The 25,041-nt window shown below is 40.6% G+C and overlaps 1 protein-coding gene across 1 annotated transcript in view; it reads right to left on the reverse strand.

Annotated features, from left to right (window-relative positions):
• Positions 1–24,764, reverse strand: part of ARSB (arylsulfatase B) — a 67,550-nt gene extending 42,786 nt beyond the window's left edge. Inside the window, exons 1-4 of the mRNA XM_037373735.1 lie at positions 24,480–24,764; positions 21,292–21,478; positions 18,694–18,884; positions 17,924–18,131 (exon numbers count right to left, since the gene is read on the reverse strand). Of these exons, the coding sequence (XP_037229632.1) occupies positions 17,924–18,131; positions 18,694–18,884; positions 21,292–21,478; positions 24,480–24,740 (847 nt within the window). The 5' untranslated portion in view covers positions 24,741–24,764. The remainder of the gene's footprint in view (positions 1–17,923; positions 18,132–18,693; positions 18,885–21,291; positions 21,479–24,479) is intronic.
• Positions 24,765–25,041: the final 277 nt, after the last annotated feature.

Here is a 25,041-nt window from a genome sequence, read left to right on the forward strand (position 1 = left end):
CAACATCTAGGTGTTTTTATTCAGTAAAAGCATTCGGAAGTTTATTTTGAATACATTTGGGGTTCTTCCGCTGCTTCTGGAAGCAGCGTGACTCTCTTAGAACAAACCTAGCGCTGTGATCCAAACATTATGGATCTAATTAGGAGGCATATTTATAGCAGCTTTTGGAGCAAAAAAGGCAGCAAGTCAGCCCATTGTTACTGTGCTTATGGATACCCTGTTCAATCAGCCAAAACTAACGCATCCATACTTCCAGCTGTATGGAAAATACCTGACCTCAGGCCTGCTGGTTTTGTATTTTAGGCTATATATTTAGGTAAGGTAAGAAAAGAGGATCCAATTTCAGCTGTGAGGACAGGCTGGCAGAAAAATTTTATGTCTACTGCTGATCAGAGCCTTGTAACAAGAAAAGTCATCCCTGGTTTCAGATGCAGCAGAAGTGTTAGGGTGTGTGTGGCCCTCAGGGAAGGCTGCCAGCCTTCGGAGATCACTATTGCACCTTTCTCCAGTTTCGTCTTCTGAGGGGAAGGGAAGAAATGACTACTTTGACCTAACACCTTCCCCACCCCCCCCCCTTTAAAAAGGAAAAAACAAAACCCACATTTCCAGGCCAAACCTCAGAATCCCGTGCAAACAGCAGAGGCGAATGATCTAACACACAAGCATTAAAGCTTCAGGGTTCTGCCCAGATAACACATTTTCCATCCCAATACCCTGTACACCTTTTTCCTTGGTGTTTACTTGAGGGAGCACTGCTTCAACTGCCTTCTGTCACTTCTCCGGCACGCAATAAACAGAGCAATCTGGAGCTAATTTAAGTGGTTTAGCACATCAGGATACAGCTGGGAAAGGTTTCAGGAGCAAGGCTGGGGAGGAAGAAGAGGACTGTGACGGACCAGCCAACCCGCGCACAGGAAGGCGGTGCAGATGGGCACCTTCCAGTAATGCTACTGGCAGCCAGGGAAAACTGACCAGTGTCAAAAAGCTCCAACCAGCCCAGGAAAAGCAGAAACCTCAACAGAAGGAATTAAGAAGTCTGCCCCTAACAGCAGGAGTGTCAGGGCCATCACAGAGTGTCAGGAGCATTTCAGCTAAGCCTTGGTCATCCAGCAGTAACCCAACTCCTCCTGCGTGTCTACGACTTTTATATTTCATGCACTATGAGCCAGATGTCTTTTTTTCTTTGTAAGTGTAGGCACATGCGTTGGCTTTACACAGTGCAGACTGTGACTTGATTCTGGCAACTGGACAGATTTACATCTGTTTTTCACATCACTTTTGCTTGAGAGGAGTGACTTGAGTTTTTAATCACTTGGGGCCCTAGCTATACCCAGAATATATCCAGAAGTGCTCAGTTCACTATAAGAAAGAAACAGAAGTCTGCTGGCATAAAGACATAAAAATGAAACAAAACTCTTTGGTTGTTACTTGCCACACGAGACATTGGAAAAAAGGGCAGCACGCATTAGAAGTATCTGCCCCTAAGCTAACTCATATACCAAACACATAAACCACAAAACCTGAAATTCCATCCAACAATTGTCTAAACCAAATACATCAATAAAAGAGTAAAGAAAATAATGTTCTTTATAACACTAGTCTTAAACTTCAGGGGGACAAAAAACATTAATTACTTTGTGATGTGTTGCAACTACTCTGTCTCCTGTAGGCTACTTCATTCTCCTACAGATGACAATGAAACAAAACAGATAGGTTTAATAAGCATGTATGGACAAGGTAGAAAATGCTTCAGTCTTGTACAGGTACATTCAGCGATGTTCAAGTCTCTCCCAACAGCCACCCCAGCTTTTGTTAAGTGCAATCAAGCTTACAGCAGAGGAAAGGAACTATTTGGTAAGTTAATGTGGTGACATAGAAACACAGGTAATGAAGAGAAATGGAAATTTACATCAATAATTTTCTTTCCCTTTAAATCTGTCTTTCAGCAATGGATTATGTTTTCCAGGTGGGAAAATGGCAGAAAGCATATTTGCTGAATGAGTATTTCAGAGTAATTTTTTGCTTGTTATTGGTTTCTTTAAACATCTTTACTGGGTGACAGGTATCAGTGGCTGAATAACACACTGCTGAATCTAAGAAAAATTATATTAAGCTGGATAAAACTGAGCCTATTTTCTTCAAATAAACAGAAAAAAACCTACTGTTTACAGCATGCCTAATATTCTCCTCCTTAATTTTGTCACATCAATGCTACATTGAAGTGAGTGAAAAGAAGGAACACTTAAACTCAAGATTTTTAATTTAATGATGATTTTTTTCCCGTCTACGTGCCAAAACATGTCCTCTTCTAATTGCTCCCATATTGAATCTCTGCAATATGCCTGCAAGACAACTGTGGTAGTTCAGTAAGGTCACCAGCAATTTCCTCTTGGCAAGTCCCAAAGTTTCTCCAACTTCATCATCCTTGAACTTTCTGCAACTTTTGATCATAATTACTGAATCCTGAAGTTGTGAAATCTCTCCTCTTGGTAACTACCTAGCTTTACAGACTACATTCAGTCCTCAAATATACAAATACAACTATTAGCACTTTCAAAGGGGAGCTGTTCATATGTATAATAGACAACTGCAGACTTCAAAGGAATAGGCAAATTTCATATTTTGCTCTTGGTGGGCATTTTGATTTTTGGTTTTGATGGGTTTGTGTTTGATGATCATTCCTTAGAAAGTTTATCCTGGAAACTCTATCCTTTACAGGTTAATTAGTCTCCCTTTTCATTCCTGACACTGAGAAAGAAGGAGAAAAATCCTTAATGCACTATCAGACTCTTCTGCTCAAGGACAGCATTTCACTATAAACAGAGCTTTAGCCTTGGATGGCCAAGAGTTTCCCAGTACACCCACACTTCAGAAATAAATTAATCCTTAAATTTTCAGAAGACATTTTGCTTTCTGTTCTCTGCAAATTCTTTGTCTAATGTAGTGATAAAAGCCATAAAGTGAATCCACTTTACGGTTCAGCCTCTGCTTGCAAGAGGAGTCTGTCTGCTATTGTTTGTCATCCCTGATGCCAAGCAATTTGTCAGAATTTATCATCTCTTTCATAATACTGACCAAACCACTCACATGACCCTCCATCAGCCTGCCCAGTCCAAACGTGCATTAGCAAAGTTCTGCTGCTTCAGTCAGGTGGGCAGGGTCATGATAAACAAGGGTCAGACAAGAGGGGACGTTGGCATCCTGTGTAGTGTGCTCCCCCCATCTCCACAATTATAGTTGCAGTTTTATCTTCTTCATAAGGACTTCCACACTCCTGAGTAACCACCACCTGACCCGTATATGTGTGTCCAGAAGTCCCATATTACCCCTGTTCCCACTTTGGCAAAGGAGTTACTAATTTTTCAAAAATCCATCTTCAAGCCTGTCTCAGGATTACTGAACAAGTGATTAAATTTGTCAATGCCTTCAGGTCCATGTTTCCGCAAAGCCTCTCTCCATTTACCTTAGGCTGCAGATGTGATCTTTTGGCTCTGACTAAACAAATTTAAAGATTAACAATAAAATAATAATTTAAAAAGTAATAAAAATAATTTTAAAAAACCCTTTAAACAGCTATTTAAAAGCTCTCAGATCACATAAGAGGTCAACAGTCCCTAAAATAGGCTGGTACAAATGCTCACTGTTAACCAGGTTTGTCAAAGTTATCTGGATTCATAAACTCAAACCACCACAATTATTAAAACAGTTCAAGCTATATCCAAGGTCACTTAGAGAGAATCGCAGGAAGCCACCCACAGTCCCTGAACGTAGCTGAGAGACTTCAGGGGCAATCGCGCCTGTGGGCAGGAAAAGGCCCTACCTAACCTCAGTCCCACTCCTCAGCATCACTGTCTACACAGCTATTCTTCCTCCTGAGGCATGCATTTTTCATTTTAATTTTTTTGTGTTTGCCTTCTTTCTGCAACTTTTGACTCTCTAATGAACTGTAACTGCTGGCCAACAGTTGTTTATCTCTCCTAGTCAATGTGAACCATTTGTGGTCAGTAAAACATAATTATCAAACCATTTTAAGCAAAGGCTTTGCTTTTTCAATCCATCGAAATCACTGGAATAGAGCTCAATAGCAGTATCAAGTGATATATCCAAGTCAGCAGATATGAATTCATACTATTTGCAGCCGGAACCGCAACTATGTAAAATTTTCATTAGACTCTTCCTAACAGAAGAAATATTTGCAGGGAAAGAAGGAAATAGCCAGAGATTTTGTTATTTTGTAATTCAGAAATAGAAGAGCTTTTAATATAACTTATCCTCTAGCTTTTTTATTGTACTTCTTTGGAGCTGTTTCTAGTATGTACTTAGATATAGAAAAGAATAACGTAAGTGGACATTGTTAAATATAGTTTATTGCATATATACAGATCTCTCTGGTTTATTCCATAGGGGATATATAAATAACGATAAAGCCTTTTCACTTACCCCTTTCAACCTAGATTTTCAAAGTTAGCACCACTCCCTTGACAGCTATGATAATTGACAAAAGGTAAGCTTCTGCCATTTCAGAGTTTCCAACATCAAAAGCACAGAAAAGTAATGGAAGGCACCTTTTTTCTTTACTCCTATGAGAACAGTAATGGAAGAACACTATTGCAAAAATTCAGACTTGACAGAAAAGCATGCATAGGATGTCATTCTTAAGAGCCACTTGTTACAAATGCTTATTTGATTGCAAAATGTGTTATAATGTTGCAATGCAAACAGAAAGCAGACTTAAAAGAGATGTAACTAGTAAAACTGTTATTAAATTTTGTGTATCAGATGTCAACATGTTCTATCTAATTGTTAATTTGATAAAATATCTTCTTGCAAGACATCAGAAGCAGTGCAGTGCTCCAGTACATGCAGCCCTCTGCAGCAATGTTACAATATCCTGTATAGGCTAAACACGTAGAGTGGATATAATACAATGATGTAAGACATGAAGTCAATGATGAAAGACATGCACTGCAGTTGCTACATTTATATGTGGTTGGTTAAAGCCATTTACTCTAAAATATGATTGAAATTACTGCTGCAGATTTGTGGTTCTTCCCAACCAAGTTCAAGCAACTCTGGAATCTTTACACAGAATTCAGGGTCAGCTCACTTCAATGTACACAAGGCTCTGGCTATATTTTAACTTAAGAAAATGCAATTAGAGATTAAAGCTAAGAGCAGGCACAGGCAGCATTCCACACAGCAGTAATGTTCAAAGTTCAGATAAAAAGGGGGGGGTGTTTCTTCCTGTTTAAAGAGAAATGTAAAGATAGATGCTGTATAGTAAGAGACAGATATTCTGGTCATAGGAGGCACATGAAGGTATCCAGAGATGTATGTTAGCGAAGGGCATAAATACAGTTAGTAGGAATGTATAAAGAAAGCACAAGAAAGATCAACATTGAGCTGTAAGAAACTGAAAAACACAATTTTTCAGCACCCTTACAAAAGGAGGGGAAATTAGCTTATTACTTCCAGTGTTGGCATGAAGAGCTAAAAAACCTGCAATGGACAGTGCAGCAAGAGCTCTCCAAGGCAGTTCCACATCAGACATTTACATGATTTGACATGCTCATCCGTGGCCAAATCTTAACATCCATGACAAACGGATACAGTTACTTTCAGACTCAGCCTGCTCAACTTTACCAGCTCTGAAGATGCATACTTTCTATCTTCCAGCTTTAGCTATTTTATAGATTTTTTTCCCAATACTAAAACCTTCCATTGTAATGCCCAACCCTGTTTCACAAAAAAAAAAAAAAATATCCTTCTTTTTTTGCATGCACAGGCGAAGGCAACACTAGGCCCATCTAAGGGTCCTCCTAAATCTTAAGAGAAAAAGATGATCAGGAAATTGTATGGGCAAGAGCAAAAAATTATGATACAAAACTTTCCTTCTACTTTTAAAGTCAACTAGTTTTCAACTGATACGATATCTTACTATGAATCCATCGTAATTTGGAATAACTAACATGCATTTATGGATTTTAGTGTTTCTTTGGGTTTTTTCAACTCAAAAATCTGTAAAATGTGTGGCTTCCTTGGCATTCAGCGTATCTATATTCTGATACTGTATGTAAATCCCGCTGGTGTTACTCTCCTATGAATTAGGGCAGAGATAGAAAATCTTACTCCTTTGACACATACTAAAGTGAAATTGTCCACAAATATGGATCTATTATATTCTATGCATAAGAATAACACGGAATAATGCAAAGTGAGAGAGAGAAAAGAATGACAGTTGTGCATAGCTTTATTTGGAAGTTCTCCATTTCTTCTGTGGAGTTTAGCTTTCACTCACATGTTTATTTGGAGCATATTGTAGAATATTCATAAATATATGGAACAGATGTACTAACCAAACCATACTTTATATGAACATACAGGTATGAAAAAAAATGAAAAAGCAGAGAAGGAAAACAGATTCAGAATGTCTCAGCAGGGATTCAAGTAACCTTTTTGAGACAATACATCCTTCACTAAGGCCATTTTACAACATCTGCAGCTTCTTTCAAATTGTTAACCCAGATCAGACAATATTCTGGTTTTTCCCCAACTGAATCAGTGATAGATTTTCCCTATGTTTCTATATTGATTCATAAAAGCAAGGGCTGTCCTTGATTGACAAAGTAAGTCTCTTGGAGAAGCAAGCTTTCTAAATAAATATTGAAGCTTTGTGTGAGACAGTTCTGTGCTGTTCTGTACATTATTAATCAGTTACAAAGGAAATCTAAAAATGTATGTACATAAAATTTCAGATTTCAGTCCATTTGCATTTGTTCTATTAAGCATTTATTAAAGAAGTACTGAAATACAAAATTATAAAAAGCTAAGTATTTCCCTTTTGACCATTTTGTATGATCTTCTATAATGCAATGCACTGGTGGAGTCCTGATGAACATGGCACAAGCAAAGAGTAAAGTCAGGACCCTGAAATTTAGGAAAGCAAACTTCCAGCTGTTCAAGGAGTTTGTCAATGCGAAACTGCCCTCAGGGACATGGGAGCAGAACAGAGCTGCTAGAGCTTTTAAGGACACTTTCCCTGGAGTGGGAGAACTCTTGATCCCCAGGTGTAAGAAAACAGGAAAGGACAGCGACCAGCGTCAATGAGTCAAGACCCACTGGTCAAACTAAAGAGCAAGAAGGAAATGAACAGGCAGTGGCAGCAGGGACAGAAATCCTGGGAAGCATATAGGGACATTGCCCTTTTGTGTAGGCATGGGGTCAGGAAGGCCAAGGTACAGCTGGAACTAAATTTGACAAGGGACACAAAGAATAAGAAGGGCTTCCACAGGTATGTTGACCAGAAAAGGAAGGTGAAAGAAAGTGCGCCTCCCCAATGAAGACAACTGGCACACTGGGAACAACCAACAAAGAGAAGGCTGAGGTACTCAACAACTTCTTTTGCCTCAGTCTTCACTGGCAGCCTTGCTTCCCACACCTCTCAAATGGACTACAAGACAGGGACAGGGGAGTGAAGTCCCTCCCACTGCAAGAACATCAGGTTCACGACCATCTGAGGAACCTGAACATACACAAGTCTATGGGACCTGATGAGATGCATCCCAGAATCCTGAAGGAATTGGCTGATGTAGTTCCCAAGCTACTTGCCATGATATTTTAGATGTCATGGCAGTCAGGTGAAGTCCTTGGTGCCTAGAAAAAGGGAAACTGCATCCATTTTTAAAAAGCTTAGAAAGGAGGACCCTGGAACCAACCTGTCAGCCTCACCTCTGTGCCTGGGAAGGTCATGGAACATAACATCCCAGAAGCTCTGCTGAGGTATATGTTGGACAGGGAGGAGATTCAAGACAACCAGCATGGCTTCACTGAGGGCAAGTCTTGCCTGATAAACCTAATGGCTTTCTGTGATAGAATGACTACATCGGTGGACAAGGGAAGAGCTATGGATGTCATCTATCTGGATTTCTGTGAGGCCTTTGACAGGGTCCCCCACAACATCCTTCTCTCTGAAATAGAGATGGATTTGATAGACAGACCATTCAGTGGATAAAAAAAAGGAAGAATTAGCTGTATGGACACATACAGAGAGCAGTGGTCAACAGCTCAATGCGCAGATACAAATCAGTGATGAGTGGTGTCCCTCGGGTCTGTACTGGGACCAGTACTGTTTCATATCTACATCAGCGATATAGACGTTGGGATTGAGTGCACCCTCAGCAAATTTTCAAGTGACACCAAGCTGAGTGGTGAGGCTGACACACCCGAGGGATGAGATGCCATGCAGATGGACCTGGTCAAGCTTGAGAAGTGGGCCCATGTGAACCTCAGGAGGCTCAACAACGCCAAGCGTAAGGCCTGCACCTAGGTCAGGGCAATCCCCAATACCCATACAGGCTGGGGAATGAAGGGATTGAGAGCAGCCCTAAGGAGAAGGACTTCGGGGTACTGGTGGATGGAAAACTGTACATGAGCCAGCAATGTGCGCTCGGAGCCCAGAAAACCAACCATATCCTGGGCTGCATCAAGAGAAGCATGGCCAGCAGGCAAAGGGAGGGGATTCAACATTCAGACTTGATGATTCCAAAGGTCTTCTCCAACCTAAATGACTCTATGATTCTGCCCCTCTACTCCACCCTGGTGAGACCCCATCTGGAGCACTGCATCCAGCTCTGGAGTCCTTAGTACAGGAAAGACATGGACCTGTTGGAAGGGGACCACAGGAGGGCCACAAAAATCATCAGAGGGGTGGAAACCTCTCCTACGAGCAAAGGCTGAGAGAACTGGGGTTATTCAGTCTGGAGAACAGAAGACCCTGGGAATACCTTATTGTGGCCTTTCAATACTTCAGGGGGTCTTATAAGAAAGATGTGCACAGACTTTTTAGTAGGGCCTGTAGCAATAGGACAAGGGGTAATGGTTTTAAACTAAAAGAGGGTAGATTCAGACTAGATATAAGGAAGAAATTTTTTTTATGGTGGGGGTAGTGGGGCACTGGAATAGGCTGCCCAGAGAGGTGGTAGATGTCCCATCCATGGAAACATTCAAGGTCAGGTTGGATGGGGTTCTGAGCAACCTGGTCTAGTTGAAGATGTCCCTGCTTTTCGCAGGGGGGCTGGACAAGATGACCTTTAAAGGTTCTTTCCAACTCAAACTGTTCTATGGTTGTATTAAATCAAGCCTTTCTAAGAAAACATAATAGCAGATACTAAAAAAAGTTAGTGCTCTGCATCACAGCTTTAGTATATATCCACTCCACTGAACAATTCCCAGTGATACTAAAAGCAGCATTCCTCTTTTTCTTGCATATTCAAAGTTCAAAAGTTGCCTACAGAAGAAATTAGGTTCTAAAAGAATAATGGCAACATACAAAAGAGGAGAAGTAGCTATCTCCTTTGTTAATGTTGGTTAAGAAACTAATTGATCAGTAAGTGCCATATGTGGCTATATCTTATTACATTTAATAGTATTTGATAATTTAATAGTATCCAACATATATGTAAATTCATGGAGGTAGTTTAAAACAACATACAGGACATGGAAGAAATACTAAAAGTCATGCAAGGAAGAGTTGTGATAGAAAACTTATTTATCATAGATCTGACAAAAAATAAAACAAAGTATATTTACTCAAAGTTTTTCTAAGCTGTTTTGAAGTCACCTATGGTGTTACGTTAGAAGACAGTTTCCCAAAGAAAGTAGAAGACATTTCACCATTTGGATATCTAAGATGGGCAATCAGGGGAACAGAGTCCCTAGTCTCTGGGTCCTAGTGAAGTAAGGAAGGAGCGAGTTCCTTCCCTCTCCTCAAGTTTCTGGTACATTTCCAGTGCGCAACATTGAGCTCTGAATCATGAAAGCTAAAAAGAAACTCAGACTTACGTGATTCTGGGACTTCTTCCCCATTTTCTTGATGTGCTACTGCATTAGGAGATTTTACAAGTTGTAAACAGCAAGTACAGAAACACACTTCTAATCCTGAATCTCACAGTATCTGAAGTGATCCCAGTCCTGTGCCACTGTCAGCCAGGGAGCAAAATTCCCTTAATAGAGGATAAATTACAGGGGATGATGGATTGAGGGCAGATTTTCAGCCATCTTTGTCCCACTGATCCAAAACAGTATGAACCACTAAACCAGACGATGGAAGATTTGCTTCTTTCTCTCCTTTGTGTAATTCTGGCTTTGTTTTCCAATACTAAGTTGTGGGGTTTTTTCTCACTGAGATTGTAATATTGCATTTGAAAAATCAAATGCAATTCACCCTCGAATACCAGTGACACGCAGGTTTCTTTAATTCACAATAACCAGACAACAATGGGTGTAACGAGTATAGAAAGAGACGGCAGAAATAAGATGGCATATCCAAGTCATCCACAGTTCAATCCCGTAAACATTAGTTACATGTTATATATCTAGTGATCCTTTCAAGAGCTAGGGCTTTATGAGCAATCATGCTCTTATACTTAATCAGAACCATATGGAGGTCAGTGTGAGGGTCCATTTGACTGAAGCAGAACTGGAAAGCATATTAGAAGTTAACTGTGAAATTATTTCACAGTAACTTCCAGAGCTTAAGAAGCCAGTCTAACAATATTAGTGTCTCAGTATTGTTTAAAACAAACCATGTCAATGAAGTGATTCACACTACTCATGGTATTTCTACAAAGCAGAGTTCTGAAGTTTGCAATGAAAATAAATAAAAGGAGTAACATGCAGCATGCAAACAACCTCAGTCAAAGATAAACAAATGACAGAATATAGGACAAAATCCATATCCCTATACCTTTCTTGCTGTTGCCTATACGTGATGGGCAGGCTACAGAAAAGCCAAACACCAGCAGTTCCTATTTCCGTGAAGTGCCAACATCACTTTTCCATAATGCACAACTGGGCTTTGTACAATTTTGTTTTAAGTGCTATTGAAATTATGGAAGCAGTCAATAGTTCATTGTAATAAAAAAGCAAAGAAGGGAAACTACAAAGAACACTTAAATAGTTAAAAATCCCCACAGTTATATAACTGACATGATACCACTATGTACCATTTAATGTGTACTTATTTAAAAATGAAGCGATAGATATAAGCAGGAGACAAGTCTACATGCATAATTCTCTTACACAGAAGGCTGGATGTAACACTACAATCAGTTGCCAATATCAACAAAGCAAGCATGCAGTTAGCTGTTGCTTTTTTTTAAAAAAAAAAACTTTCTTAATTTTCTGTGTGAATTTCACATATATGAAAGGGAATTAAACAGCACTTGCTAATGCCAGACACAATACAAACAAGCACCAGACGGCTTCAATGCACAGCTCTGTAAATGCATCTCATTTTTGACCTCCAACATTCTTGCCGAAAGTCTAGGTCACAGAACAGGACTTCAGAGCCCTTGCTTTATTTAAGCTCATGCTTGTGACTCACAGTAAACAGAGAGTGCTGTCGATAATAGCAGTAAAAGATCACATTTGGGGAAAACTTCTCCCCTCTGATCTTCCCAGCATAAATAATGCTTATTCTGTACATGTTCCAAGTGCAGAACTCCCACTGAGGTTTCATTAAAAAAAACCCCAAAGAATACAGAATACACAGCAGACATCTACACTGAGGATAAGAGACTCGCAGCATGAATTAGAGAATAACTTCACCCTTAAACTGAACTCAAGTTCTTCCCTGCTTCCCCACACTGCATCTGAAAAATCCATTTGTTGTTGCATTTTTCAGTCATGCTGCAAGTGTGACAGAAATGCAAGCACACTCCCTCTGATGGCTAACACAAAACATATCTCCAATGAAACAAACCAAAATCATGTGGTTAAGATCAGATGATGAAAAAACATATGTTGTATACTTCAGTCTGATGCTGTATGCTGTCAGTGGAAAGAGTAACCTTAAAGGTTCAACAGAAGCAGCAGAAAAGCCACTCAAAAAAGTGTCTTCAGAGTGCTGATGCTTTATTATGTTTTCATAATCTTAATACAGATTTTTGTGTGTGTGTGATGGAAGAAGACTGAAAGCTTTTCCATTAGAAGGACAACAGAAACAGAAAACTGCACCCTTTACTATAAAACCTAATGTAATTCTTCTCATGCTTCAAATACACCCATAGGGCTTTTACTTTCCATCAAGGGAACATAATATCTCTCCTGCATCACAGCACCATTTGCTGAGCAACTTCAGTGAGCATTTACAGAGCAACTTTTACTGAGTTGTGCTCACATAAATCAACTTCTACAGTTTTTTGTAACTCACCAGAACAGCCTCTTTATTCTCCTGACTTTACTGAAGTGGAAAAAAAAAAAAAAGAGAAGGAAAATTGATCTCATGGAAAAAAAATGCATTTGATGTATACAAGATTCCAATAGTTATAAATTTAGCCCTACAAAAGCTGCATGAACAATGTCCTTTTTCATCCTATTGAATTTTTTTTTCTTCTTTTTTTTTTTTTTCCCTCCCAGTACAGCTTTCACGATAGGCACAATCCTAGCACAGACAGTTTCAGGCGACTGCTTTCATTGTAAGCAGTCTCAGTAATTAAATAGGTCTCAGTAGTTACAGACCCTGCTGTGTCAGGTCTACACTAGCATTCATCATCAGTAAACACCCAGAGAGAAATTTTAACCTAAAACCAAAGGGAATAACCTGACAAACTGTTCACAGATCTGCAGTAAGCAAGTTAAATGAGACATAGTTGAGAAAACTTTGGACTTGTCCCAGTGACAGAGCACTGAACCTGACCACTGACTTGGGTGTAGAAGATTCTGACACAAAAAATAATGGCTTCTTAAACCCTATTATGAAGAACAAACTAGTATAGCTTAATAGTAATCACACTAAGACAACCTTTGGAGAGCTGTGGGAAATTATTAAACATAGTCAACAAGTAAAATGAGTTGTTCTCAGCATTCATCTCAGTCTGAGAAAAAATTTGCTAGGATAACTACTAGCATGGTTAAGTCAAAGCTTTACTCAAAAATGGCCAGCTTGTGACTCTGGGCAAAATTTGCTTCTGAGTTTCGTTTGCAAGCAAGCTTCACTTCAAGCACTGGCATTTGCTAAAAACAAGAAAAAAATTCAGGATTCCCCACGTATTGTAATTTTTAGACACAAAGGGAAAAAAGATGCAATGTTCTGTTCAGGAACTCAGGATTGGAGTATTGGGTTTTGCATGGAAAAAGCAGGGTGGATGGGGAGGAGTTAATGCTGGAAGGAAGGGAAGATAAATGAACATTTCCTACAAAACATTTTGGGTTTTCAAAGGATTTTAAATCCAGAGCAGGGGGTACTGGTGGTGGTGCAGATAATAAATACATTGACTATCTACACCTCAGTTTTCATTTTGAAATTAATTTCCATCATAAGATAACATTTCTGCCCTTGATAATGTATTCTTACAAAATTGGTCTAGATGTCTAATTGCTATTATCTGCATCATACAGCAGAGAAGATATTTTTTTATTTCTAAAACATTCATTCCTACCACCCATACTTTAATGTGGAAAAAGCTTAAAAAAATGAATAAAAGGCAATACTGGAGTACAAAACATCAACCACATGCGCCTTTCACTATTTACCATTGACATGCAACAACTCTGACCAATGCAAGTACAATGATCAGCTGCAACTGTTGCCTGCAAAATAAGAAGCTTAAATAATGAAGAAATAGAAATGTAATATTTGGGAATATAAGGTTCAAATAAGTAGTTTGATTGAAGGTGCTTGCAGCTAAGGCAGCCATGCTTATTTCCTCCTAGGGAGCAGCAGATGCTCAGACAGCAGATGCCCAGGCATCTATCTTCCTTGATGGCAATACTCTGAACTTCTCAGAACCTTCTGACAAGACCAATTAAAGCAGGTCCTCAGATCTGTAATTGAGCAAGTTTACTAAAAAAATATCTGACAACACAACCTTCAAAATTAGTACCTCTGACACCACAGTCAGAGAATAACTGCTCTAACCCATCTGTCCTTCAGCTGGCTTGGACAATCTGCAATTAAAAGTCTCTCTCAAGTCTCTTACCAGCAAAAGAGAAAGAGCAGGAGGTGATTCAGGAACAAATACATCAGGGAGAAGAGAAAAAACTGCTTGAAGGGAACCAGTGGAAGTCAGATCCCTGGCTTCCATCAAAGCAGGAGCTGGAAATAAACAAAAAAATCCCAACATGACTTTTTTTGGGGGAAAAAAATCTAGGGGTGTGACAGAGAAAGAAACTGCATAAACATCAGTATGTCCAAAACAACCTGTGCTCTTATTAATCATAATTCTAAAATGATAAAGAGACCTTCTTTTGGAGTGAAAACAGTCATCACTGTCACATGCTCCATTATGGAATGGATTCATGTGTTTTCCTCTTAGCAATATAAACCAAAGCTTGAAAAGTTCCACATATTTTACTGTTCAAGCCCTCTTATGGCAACTACCAGACACTACAGTGCTAATCCACATGAAAGAATTAACAGACATACTGGAAGGAAAGTGGCAAGGAGTTTAGCTCCAAAATTATTTAGTATATTAAAAAGCTTAAAGTTAAATAAAGAAAAGGATAGTAGCTTTAATACATAACTGAAATTAGACATCAGATTCCTTTGCTCTAATGTTAGCAAGTTTCCACGAGAATTACTTGCAATATGTTGCAGAAACTATAAACACATGCTATTTACAGCAAATCCCCACTTCTTACCTCAAATCATAGGTTTATATTTGAAGCAAAATTTGGTCTCTAAGCCAGTGTTAATAGTGCTGAGGTAAATTTGTACTACTTGAATGCTTTTTATGACCTTTATTTTAAATCGAGTCCCTCTTCAGCAAAGTTGGTAGTTATAGTGTCTTACGCTTCCTAAAAAGAAATACAACCGCTACGTCTCATTCTTTTCTATCTCAGGTGGGTCACAAAGGCCATGGGTACCCAAGACAGTGCTGCATCCATTTTTATCTGTTTTGCTTGAACAGGCAATGACTTCATTTTCACCCCGATCTCATTAGCGTAGACTCACTTGTATCTGCAGTATAAAAGGTGCTCTATAAAAGTAAATTCTGTTTCTTACCACACCAGTCAAAACTGTTGAAGCTACTACTTGATACACAAATATAACACCACATACCATCAAACTAGCTTATCTTTTTCTTATTTAGCTGTAGCAATAGCTTCTGTATCTGTTCAAAAAGACACCAGAGATGTTGATTTACACAATAAACTGATGGAGTCAGACCTTGCTAATGATCAAATTACTACATTTTTGGCCTAATGTCTCCATCAGGCCACTTTAAAGAAGAACCAGAATTCTACAGATTTTACAAGGCCCTTTTAAAATCTGCAGTGTTTCCATTTGCCAACTGGCATGTTTGCAAGGCAATCCTGGTTGAGCCCTAACATATACAAATAGGAAGAAAAATGAAAGAGTTTAATAAAAAGAAATCTACCTTGACAGCAAAGATGACATCATGTTCTGGATCACTTCAATGAGCACCCACTAAAAGGAGATCTCTAATTTTGGGGTTGACACTTCACAGTGAAGGAATCAACCAAAGACTATGTTAGCTGCAATGCTACTTGCTATAGCACACAATAGCAAATGATCACTTGTACATTGGGGGGGGGGGGGCGGGGAGGAGGGGGGAGGGGGCAGGATTTTGAAGCAGTGAGAGATGCAAACATTCAAGTGCAAATTTTGGCCACACCTGAACAGGGAATAGTCATGAATCTAGTAAAAACTACCATAAAACAAGGATCTTCACTTCTTTTTCCTCTACAGATTTCCAACACTACAGCTACCAAACCACACAGGTTTATAACAAAACAGAGTGCTTTTATGATCCTATGTCTTTAACTACTATGCTGAAGAGACACATAGATACTGCTCGTCAAAATTATGGAAACACTTTATTCTTCCCTGGATTCTCCCTTGCAGTCTTCACTTAAATCCTTAAATTGATTCCTAACCCCACAACATGAGAAGAACTTTCTTGGAGAGCATTCCTGATTGTAGGGGAGAATGTGTCTCTCTTGCTGTACTGACCAAGAGGAGGGTCTCCCAGTGCCAGGAGAGCACTTGGGGCAGGGAGATGGGGCACAGCTTCCTTGAGCAGGCATGCCCTCAAAAGCTGAAGGCTCTACTTCTTATGAAGGATATATTTATATCATACTATAAGTATACACCCATATTATAGCTACCAGTGCACGCTGACTCCCAATTACAGAAGATTTGAAAGCTGTGCAGAGATCTCACACAGCACAACTCTCTGCACAACACGCTCAATTGCAGACCTTCTCGTGTTTCTTTTCAACCACCTTCTAATGCCCATTTTAAAACACACCACCTGCAAAAGCCATAAATATAATATAGAAAAGCTGAACAGATTTCATGCTGCTTCTTTTTTTGCCTTTTTTTTTAAATGTTTAATGGTTTCAACGTTTGGTCTTTAATGCATGCAATGTTTTATGCTTGTAAAGAATACTTGTTTGAAGTGAAGAGAGAGGATGGAAAAACCCCAAATCACTGTCCCCTGGCCTGCTTGACCTAGGCCCCAATTTCCCTGCATTTCAGTCACATTATGCAGTTATATGGCATATTGGCAGTTTAAAATGTCAGTTAACTCAAGATAAGTCCCATTAGATAGGACAGACACTGGATTCCCCTGATCATTTGACTCTTGTTGAAATATACCCGTAATTGACTGCAAGATGACTACTGTTAAAAGCAGAGTATACTGTCATTGTTTGGAGAAAAGATGTTTTATAAACAAAAGAATAAAATTGCCTATTTAATTCTGTCATACCCTGTAATTCCAGTTCAGATGTCTTTAGTTTTATTCCACAATGTACTGAACAAACATTACTGAAATAACTTTGCCAGGATCCCATCAGCAAAGACTGGATTCTTTCCATATGGAATAAATATTGGTATCATTTTCCATATGGCTTTGCTTACTTTCAGTTCTAAATAGGAAAACATTGCAAACAGAAACAGGCATAGAAGAGTTATCAAATCCTGTTAGAGCCAAAATGTGGATACAAATGTAACACCGTACGGCAAACAGGTTCGGACTCAAAATTAAATTCCAAAATTCCAAGTGCTATAAGAAGCAGCTGCTAAACTCAAAACACATCCCTGCACTTCCATCAAACCTTGGGGTTTGGGGTTTTGTTGTTGTTAATTTTTTTTAAAGTGTTCACAGAAAATTAATTTTCCATTTTGACAACCCTAACGTGTAAAGCCTGGGCAAAAGAGCAACTGTAAGCACTGAAAGGCCACTTCCCATTCCCAACCAAACAACTATGTTCCTGAATCCCGGCCAAGCAGCTGTATTTCAAAAAGGTTCTGTTTCATTCCTAATTTGGAAACAAACCGCTTTGTAACATATTATTTGAGTTACCCTAATAATCTAGAAATCATGCGCTAGTACATACGAAAACTTGGCCTGTAACTTGGCAGCCTACACTGTATCATCACATATTAAGCTTTTTTATTAACAGACCTTTGCTTCATGGGAGTAAGGTGCCCCTGAAGCATTTCAAGCAAGAAAAAAATTACATGTTACATGACAGTAAGAGAAAGAAAGAGTTTTGGCTTTAGACTGCTTTCTGTCTGTTTGTTCTTCTTCATGCAACACATGGCAATTTATAGACTGATCAGACAGCTACGTGTAGCTCAGGACAAAAGAATTTAGGAGATCGCTCTCAGTAAGGATTCAATTCTCAATTTGCACAATACCAATTTTACTCCAATAGAGGAGTATCCCCCATTTGCACAGACACTTCTTCAGAGTTGTTTCCATCATGCTTGAGAAAGCCATAAGAGGGGAGAGAGAACTTGTTCCTTCTGGTTTAAAGTCCTGTTTCATTTTCATTGCTCTTCCAGTTAGGAAATACATGGGGGATGGACAGAGAGTCCAGATGTCTCTGCAGTCAGCTTGTTAAACACTGTATCAAAGTTATTACTGGAAGAATACTTAAATGAACTTACCAGTAGAGAAAACAAGAACTGTGTTGTCCCAAAGACCATATCTTTTCAGAGCATCAGTAAGATTTCCTACAGCTTCATCCATAAGAGTCACCATGCCTGCATAATGGCGCCTCTTTACATCTTTAATGGAAGCATACGGTTTCATGTATTCTTCAGGGACCTCAAGAGGTTCATGGACAGACTGAAAAGCAAGGTAAAGAAAGAGGGGCTGGGGAGGAAGGGATAGAAGGGAAATGAGTTCAATATGAAGTACTAAATGGAAAAGTTACTGCAGCAAAAGTAGCCCTGATCCATCAACAGCTGCAGGCACTGTGTTTTGATTTCTTCTACACTTCTCTCTTCTAGTCTCTGAACATAAATGAATAAAACTTTGACAAAGGAATTTTGCAAAGCTGTGGAAAGATATCAGGTGTATCTTTTCTTCATAACATGGTTGTTAACAGTTTCTTTCAATGAAACTTCTCCTACTAAACTTTCCATTCTCGTTTTAGAAGGGCAAACTACACGCTAACTTATTTCTATAAATTCATTACTTATATTACTAAAAAAGAAATGAAGAAGCGTAGCGGGCCAGGGCTGTGCAGCCAAAGTTGATAATGACAGCAGACAAGGCAAGTTTTACCAGTGCTACTTCTCACATTTAACTCTACACAATGCTGAATTGCCCCAGATAACGACCCAAGCACAGAAACCACCATCAATATATCACTAACATTTCTTTAAGCATTCTTTAGCGTTGAAGTTACTGAAGTAACAGCTGCTGACTGTACCTTCTCGGTTTTGTGATTGGCTATAAGATCTATAGCTCTTTCTGTGAATAAATTAGTGGAGTACATGTTTTTAAACCCAGTTGCAACTTCTTCTCCATCTCGGAAGTCCAGAGCACAGCGCGTTACGTTCTTTGCTTTGATGACGACACAACGGTCGTGAGAATAATAATCCTCACTCCCCAGAAGATAGCCTAGAACACAAAAAGGTGTCAGGTAAGTGGGCCAACATCATGCCACATAAACAGATACATCGCGGGGGGGGGGGCGCTGGTAATCAGAAATAGATGTCAAAATGTCAGTGGTTTTGAGCTGATTCACTCATTCAACAATTGACCGTCTGCGGTGAGATGCCCTGACAGGTCTAAGTAGCTCAACATTTAACACTTATAGAGTTCTTATTACTAATGCAAGTAGTAATTTCAAAACACACGAAACAATTTGACAGCATTTCAATAACTTCATATTTATAACTCAATAGCAAAGACATTACCATTAAACTAATGCACAGTTAGTAAAGGCAGTGACGTATCTGTGTACTGCTCTGATTTTTAGCTGGGTAATTTTGTGTATTTGTGTTCTCACACAAAACGTCTCTATTAGAAAGTTTGGGATTTTAAAAATTTATTTATTAAAAAACATCCAAGTACGAAGCATTTTTTTGTCAGCTGTAATTTCTGATCCAGTGCTGACACCAACTGGTGAAAAAAGGCACTACTAGTTAAAGATGCCCAGAAGAAACCAACTATGAAAAATTCTACAGGTATACATTTGGTCCTATCAAGGGCTATACTGTTAAGCATGGAGTGTCTTTGCTTTTTTATTAATCAGAAACAAAAATCCTCACATTATTTGAATGTCATTAATTACTACTTTTGAAATTAGATTTCAGATTTATCCCCTAATACCCTGAAAAAGCAGATAAATCTGCAAAAATATATTCTGAAGTTCTGCAAAAGCAAACTAAAACTGGTGACAAAAATCCAAAATGTAGGAACTTCACTTTAGCATTTATTCGGCAGCTTCAACTAGTTAGTTGTGCAAAAAAGTATGTACAGAGCAAATGAAGTTCTGTTTTAAATACAATGTAAACTTCTAATAGATTTTTAGGAGGGGAAAAAGTCTTTTCTTTCAAAGCATAAAGACTGATTTTGAGGGCAGACTGCCTGGATCAGTGTACTCTGAACTGCAAATTTTTTCATTTTGAGTGCCCACTGGGGGAGACACTGTGTCAGGTGTGTCGAAAGAATCAAATGTGCCTAATTGCAATCAATGCCTACTGGAATTACATGAACATTATAGGATATTAAACTGCTGCATTCTCTGAAAAATAATGTCACACCGGATACCCAGAGCCAGCCTGTATTAAGGCTCCTGCATTAAGAGCCTGCTTGGTTGCAGGGTGAGATCTCATGAGGAGCACCAGGCTATCCACACCTATACCATCAAAAAAGATCGCAAGCTCCTGCAAAGGGACGGAAGGAGCCATATACCTTTAAGTAGTGAACTGTTATATTATGATCCATATATATTAACTCAGTTCAGTTGTGAAACTACAGCCCCAAGCTCCCTGATGAGTCAGAAGAGATAAACAATCTAATGGAACAGTTCTTCCCACCTGAAGTGTGGATCAACATTGTCAACACAGCCAAGCTCTTCATTCAAGTACCTAAAGTCAGACAAGAGCAACGCAGCCTTCTGCTTAAGTTACTCAGTACCTTACTTTCTCAGCTGTAGAGGTAAGCAGCAGTACTATCAACAGCTTGCAAAGTTATTTTGAAGACAATGAGCTGTTTTGAAATTCTCTATTCAATGAAAAGTATTTTAAAAACAACCAAGTGGAGACAGACCACCCTGCATTCAGTACCATGCAGATGGAGATCTATTGCAGGCAGCAATCTGTGGCGCTTCTGCAAAACTAATGAACGCCCAATCAATACTGGGACAGAAGCCTTTGTGAGAGGAAGAATAAACAACACGTAGCTACAAGTTGCTTTGTAAGTAACACACATTTGGACAATCTAATTCTGGCATTATTTTTTTTTTTAGCCTGAGGGTTTCACTTTAACTTGCAAGTTCCTGCAACAGACCTTTTGGATACTGTTTTACAGAGGCTCTCGCACCACCTTCCTTGCCACAGGTTTCAGAAAACCAATGCTACTCTATTCACAAAGCACTAACATAGTGTGATGTCTGTTTCTCTCTTAAACATACCAGCTTTTAGAAGTGTAACATTATTTGCAGAGTAAGCCATGTCTACTGTCTGATTTAACAAAACATTCAGATTAAAGACACTTATAAAAACAAACCAATCCCTACACCTTAAATCTTCTAGCCATCTGAAACCAAATTAAATGCAGATCACAAAGAGAAGTATTTTCTTTGGAGCCACTCAATAATTATATTTTCTTCAATAATTGTACGGCCTGGGCATGCATGTAAGGCACTATCTAATTTCAAGCAGTTATACTTTGTAAACATGTATGCCCAGGTATTGATTTACTCATATGCCAATAGTAAATCTGCGGTTCTTAGAAGAACGGGGCGGTTTCTCATCATTTTTAACACTGCATTTATTGCCCATGTAAATCTAACCATTACCAAAGTAAGTGTCAAATCCTCTGCGGGTTGGAAGGCATTCTTTCTTATACATCCCTAAATGCCATTTCCCCACCATATGAGTAACATATCCCGCCTCTTGAAGTAGCTCTGGGAGGAGTTTCTCATCCAGTGGCACACAGCTCGGCTGGCACGGCCAAATTATCTGGTGTTGTAAACCTGTGTGGATCTAGCAGAGAAAAGAAGGATGAGAGATTAGTTAAAACCCAGCAATGGGATCCCACAGGCTATTTTATAAGCAGGTGCAAAAAAACCCACAGCTACACCAGAGGCTACCATCAGTATTAAGGGCTCCTGTTTTTACCACTGTAGCGTTGAGGAAGATGAGGAAGCCACAGGTGGGGAGCAGGGGTAGCACAGAGGACAAGGAAATAGCTCCACAGGGCTTAATAAGATCTTCCCAGCTACAAATCAAGTGCAATTTAAAAAAAAAAAAAAAAAAAGAAAAAAGAAACAAAGCTTGTTGCGCTTTAATCTAAAATCTAACAGGTAACAATTGCTAATGTGGTGATAGATTTTAAATGGGATGGAGATGAGCAAAAAGCACATGGCAGGTGAAGCCACCAAGCTTTTGTCTGGATCAGAGAACAGTCACCAGAAGTAAGGATGATAAAAGGTAAGAAAGCTATTTTTGCATTACTCTTATAAATTAATATCACATATACACATGTATACATTTACATATTTAAAATGAATGCAAGCACTATAAAAAGCGTTTGGATACTGGGGATGACACAAGTTTGAGACACTGCCTAGATCTGACCTGTAAGGGTTCCATATAAGCTTTCAGTTGTAACAAGTGGTGAATTTTCTATCTCTTTACAAAAGCATGGCTGACAACAGTACTCCAAGTTGTACATTTTGCTTGATGCAAGGAACCTCTTCAGTTACTGTGTACTATAAGATGACTTATGTCAACTCCCATTATCTCCTCCAGAAAAAACTCTACCCTAAACCTAGACCAGCACACATACACATACAAGCATAAATATCCTGTTTATTTACTACTTCTAGTAATCTGTTTCTGTCAAAGCACCAAAACCTCCAGGACTCCCTAGAGCACAAGACATCACATTTTATAACTACTCCAAGCACTCCAGCATAGCAAGCTGTGTTAATTTTTAAAACATTACTTTAGAAACACTTTGAATTGACATTTAAAACAAATAAGCCTCGATCTCTAGGCAAGTGGGTAAGCAGACTCTTACAAAGGGCCTACTAGTTACTAATTTTCTTTGAAACAGGAACTGGAAAAAAAGTTGCTGGCTTGTTGTTTGGGGTTTTTTTTTGTAAATGCAGTATTACAAAAATTATTGTAATTTGTTCCACTGTCTCCAGAAATAAAGAAAAAGGGGAGGAAAATAATAAAATAATAATAATACACACACACCCCCAACACTTTCATAAACCGATACCTTTGCCCTTCTTTTTTTATGGACTGCAAGGTGACTGTTAAAATTCCACCTCCAGATAAGACCAGATTTAGGTCACTTTCTCAAATCTGTGAGCATTACTTAATCATATTGATAGGTAAAACATAACAAAATCCCACATATTTGCTACATAATTATTTCTTGCACAGAATGTCTTCTTAATTTTATAAAAGAAATTACTGCAATTTTCTAGTATTATTTTACTCATTTGTAACAAGGTCAACACAAAGATGATTAAATTATCAAGTCAGATGCATATGATGAATTTCAACCTGGACTGAACATTTCTGACTTCCACCTTTAAGTTCAGATGCAGCAACATCCAGTTCACCCTGAGCCATTTCTAGGTAAACGTATTCAGAGTATGAACTGTATTCTAGAAATAGTCACAATGATTAAATGTGCTAGGTTATTTAATAAAACAGTTTAAAGAGTTGGTAAAGAAAAAGTCAATTACATCTTCCTATTCATTATTATTGATTCTTGGAGTCTCTAGGAAGAGATCAAATGTTGTTTGGAAAGGGTAAGTATCACCTTGAACAACCTTCCTGTAACAACAACAGGCAATATGCACTAATACAGGATGACATTTATTTCCATTCTGAACAGTTTCTTTGACAAATCACTATGGTTAACATGAATGTGCAGGAATTTTTATGAGGGAGAGTGGAAGTTTCTGCAGTATGCATAACCCTTTGTGAGTTTCTTCTTTCCGTTCCTTCTGTTCTCTTCTTTCCTTCCCCATTTTTGCCAGAATTGCAGTAATGGAGGTGGGTACAGTGGTATGATAAAGTCCAATTCTTATACCTGTGTAACTGCAATTGGAAAAAAAATAATGGGAAAAATAATGACTATAACTACAAAGCAGATAGACACCCAAACTAAGGATCAGTCAGCGTGCACTCCACCACAATGCACGTACATCTACACCTATGGTATCATATGGAGGAGAATGTACGGGTTAGGATGTGTTTGAATGCTGCACTGGAAAAGAGACTGCATAAAACTGAACAGGTGGTGCTGATCTGCTTCTGGCTGCACCTTGACTGCACGCCTGCCCGGTTCAGAAGTACATAACAGGAGATGACTAGGACAGGTATTTCTCACAACACGCTGCTGGGCCTGTTAATCCCACTGAAGCACCTCAGCTTTTTTGGAGCGTAGCAAACTGCACTAAACCCACGTTTAGTTCACTCCCGAGCTAGCAAGCCGAAAGTGAAGTGAGTTTGGGTACAAGCGCCACTGGGTCACACACAGCAGCCTTCTCCCCAGCGCATCTTCACCGAGGTACAAGCGCCAACCCCACACGGCGCTGCGGGCCAAGCGGGCGAGAAGCGCCCGCCGCCACCTGCAGACGAACCCGGAGAGGCCGGCAGGGCGGCGCCGGCGCCGGGGGGGGGATGGAGGGACCCCCCGGGCGGGGAGGACGGAGGGACCGCCGGGGGGGGGAGATAGGGGGACCGCCGGGACGGACGGACGGACGACGGAGGGGCACCCGGGCGAGGGGGGACAGCGAGACCCCGGCGGGAGGGGGACGGACGGAGGGGCCCCCCGGCGAGGGGGGACAGCGCGACTCCGGCAGTGGGGGGCGGAGGGACCCCCGGGGGGGGGAGGGCGACCCCCGGGGGCGGGGACGGACGGAGGGGCCCCCGGCGGGGGGCGTTCTGCGGGCATCGCCGCGCTGGGGCAAACCTCCGTGCCCGCGTTTCGCCGGGCGCGCCCCGGCCCGCGCCCTACCTGGTAGCGGCCGCTGAGGAGCTGGCTGCGGGAGGGCGTGCAGAGCGGCTGCGTGTAGTACCGCTCCAGCCGCACGCCGCCCGCGCCCAGCGCGTCCAGCCGCGGCGTGCGCACGGCCGAGCCGTGCCAGCCCACGTCGCCCCAGCCCAGGTCGTCGGCCAGCACCAGCACCAGGTGCGGGGCGGGCGGCCGCGCCGCCGCCGGCCGCAGCAGGCAGAGGAGCAGGCAGAGCGGCGGCAGCGCGCCCGCCCGCCGCGCCATGCCCGCCACCAGGAACTGGGCCGCGGGGACCGCCCCGGGGACGGGCCGCGAACGCGCCCGGCTCCTCCCGCCGAGCGGGGCGGGCTGCGGGGCCGGCGGCGGCGGCGTGGGCGCGCCCGGGCCGGGGTCGGGCCTGGCGGGGCTGGGGCTGGAGCCGGCGGGGTCCCGGGCCACCCGCTGCGGGGAGGCCGGTTAGCTTCGACGAGAGACTGTAAAGTTGTTGCCGGTGTTGGCGGAGAATCCAACCGAGCGATGCGGGAGGTCCCTTCTGATTCTGCCTATCTTCAGTCCCCGCATCAAA

Source organism: Falco rusticolus, chromosome Z (assembly GCF_015220075.1).
Source record: "Falco rusticolus isolate bFalRus1 chromosome Z, bFalRus1.pri, whole genome shotgun sequence".
NCBI classification, from domain to species: domain Eukaryota; kingdom Metazoa; phylum Chordata; class Aves; order Falconiformes; family Falconidae; genus Falco; species Falco rusticolus.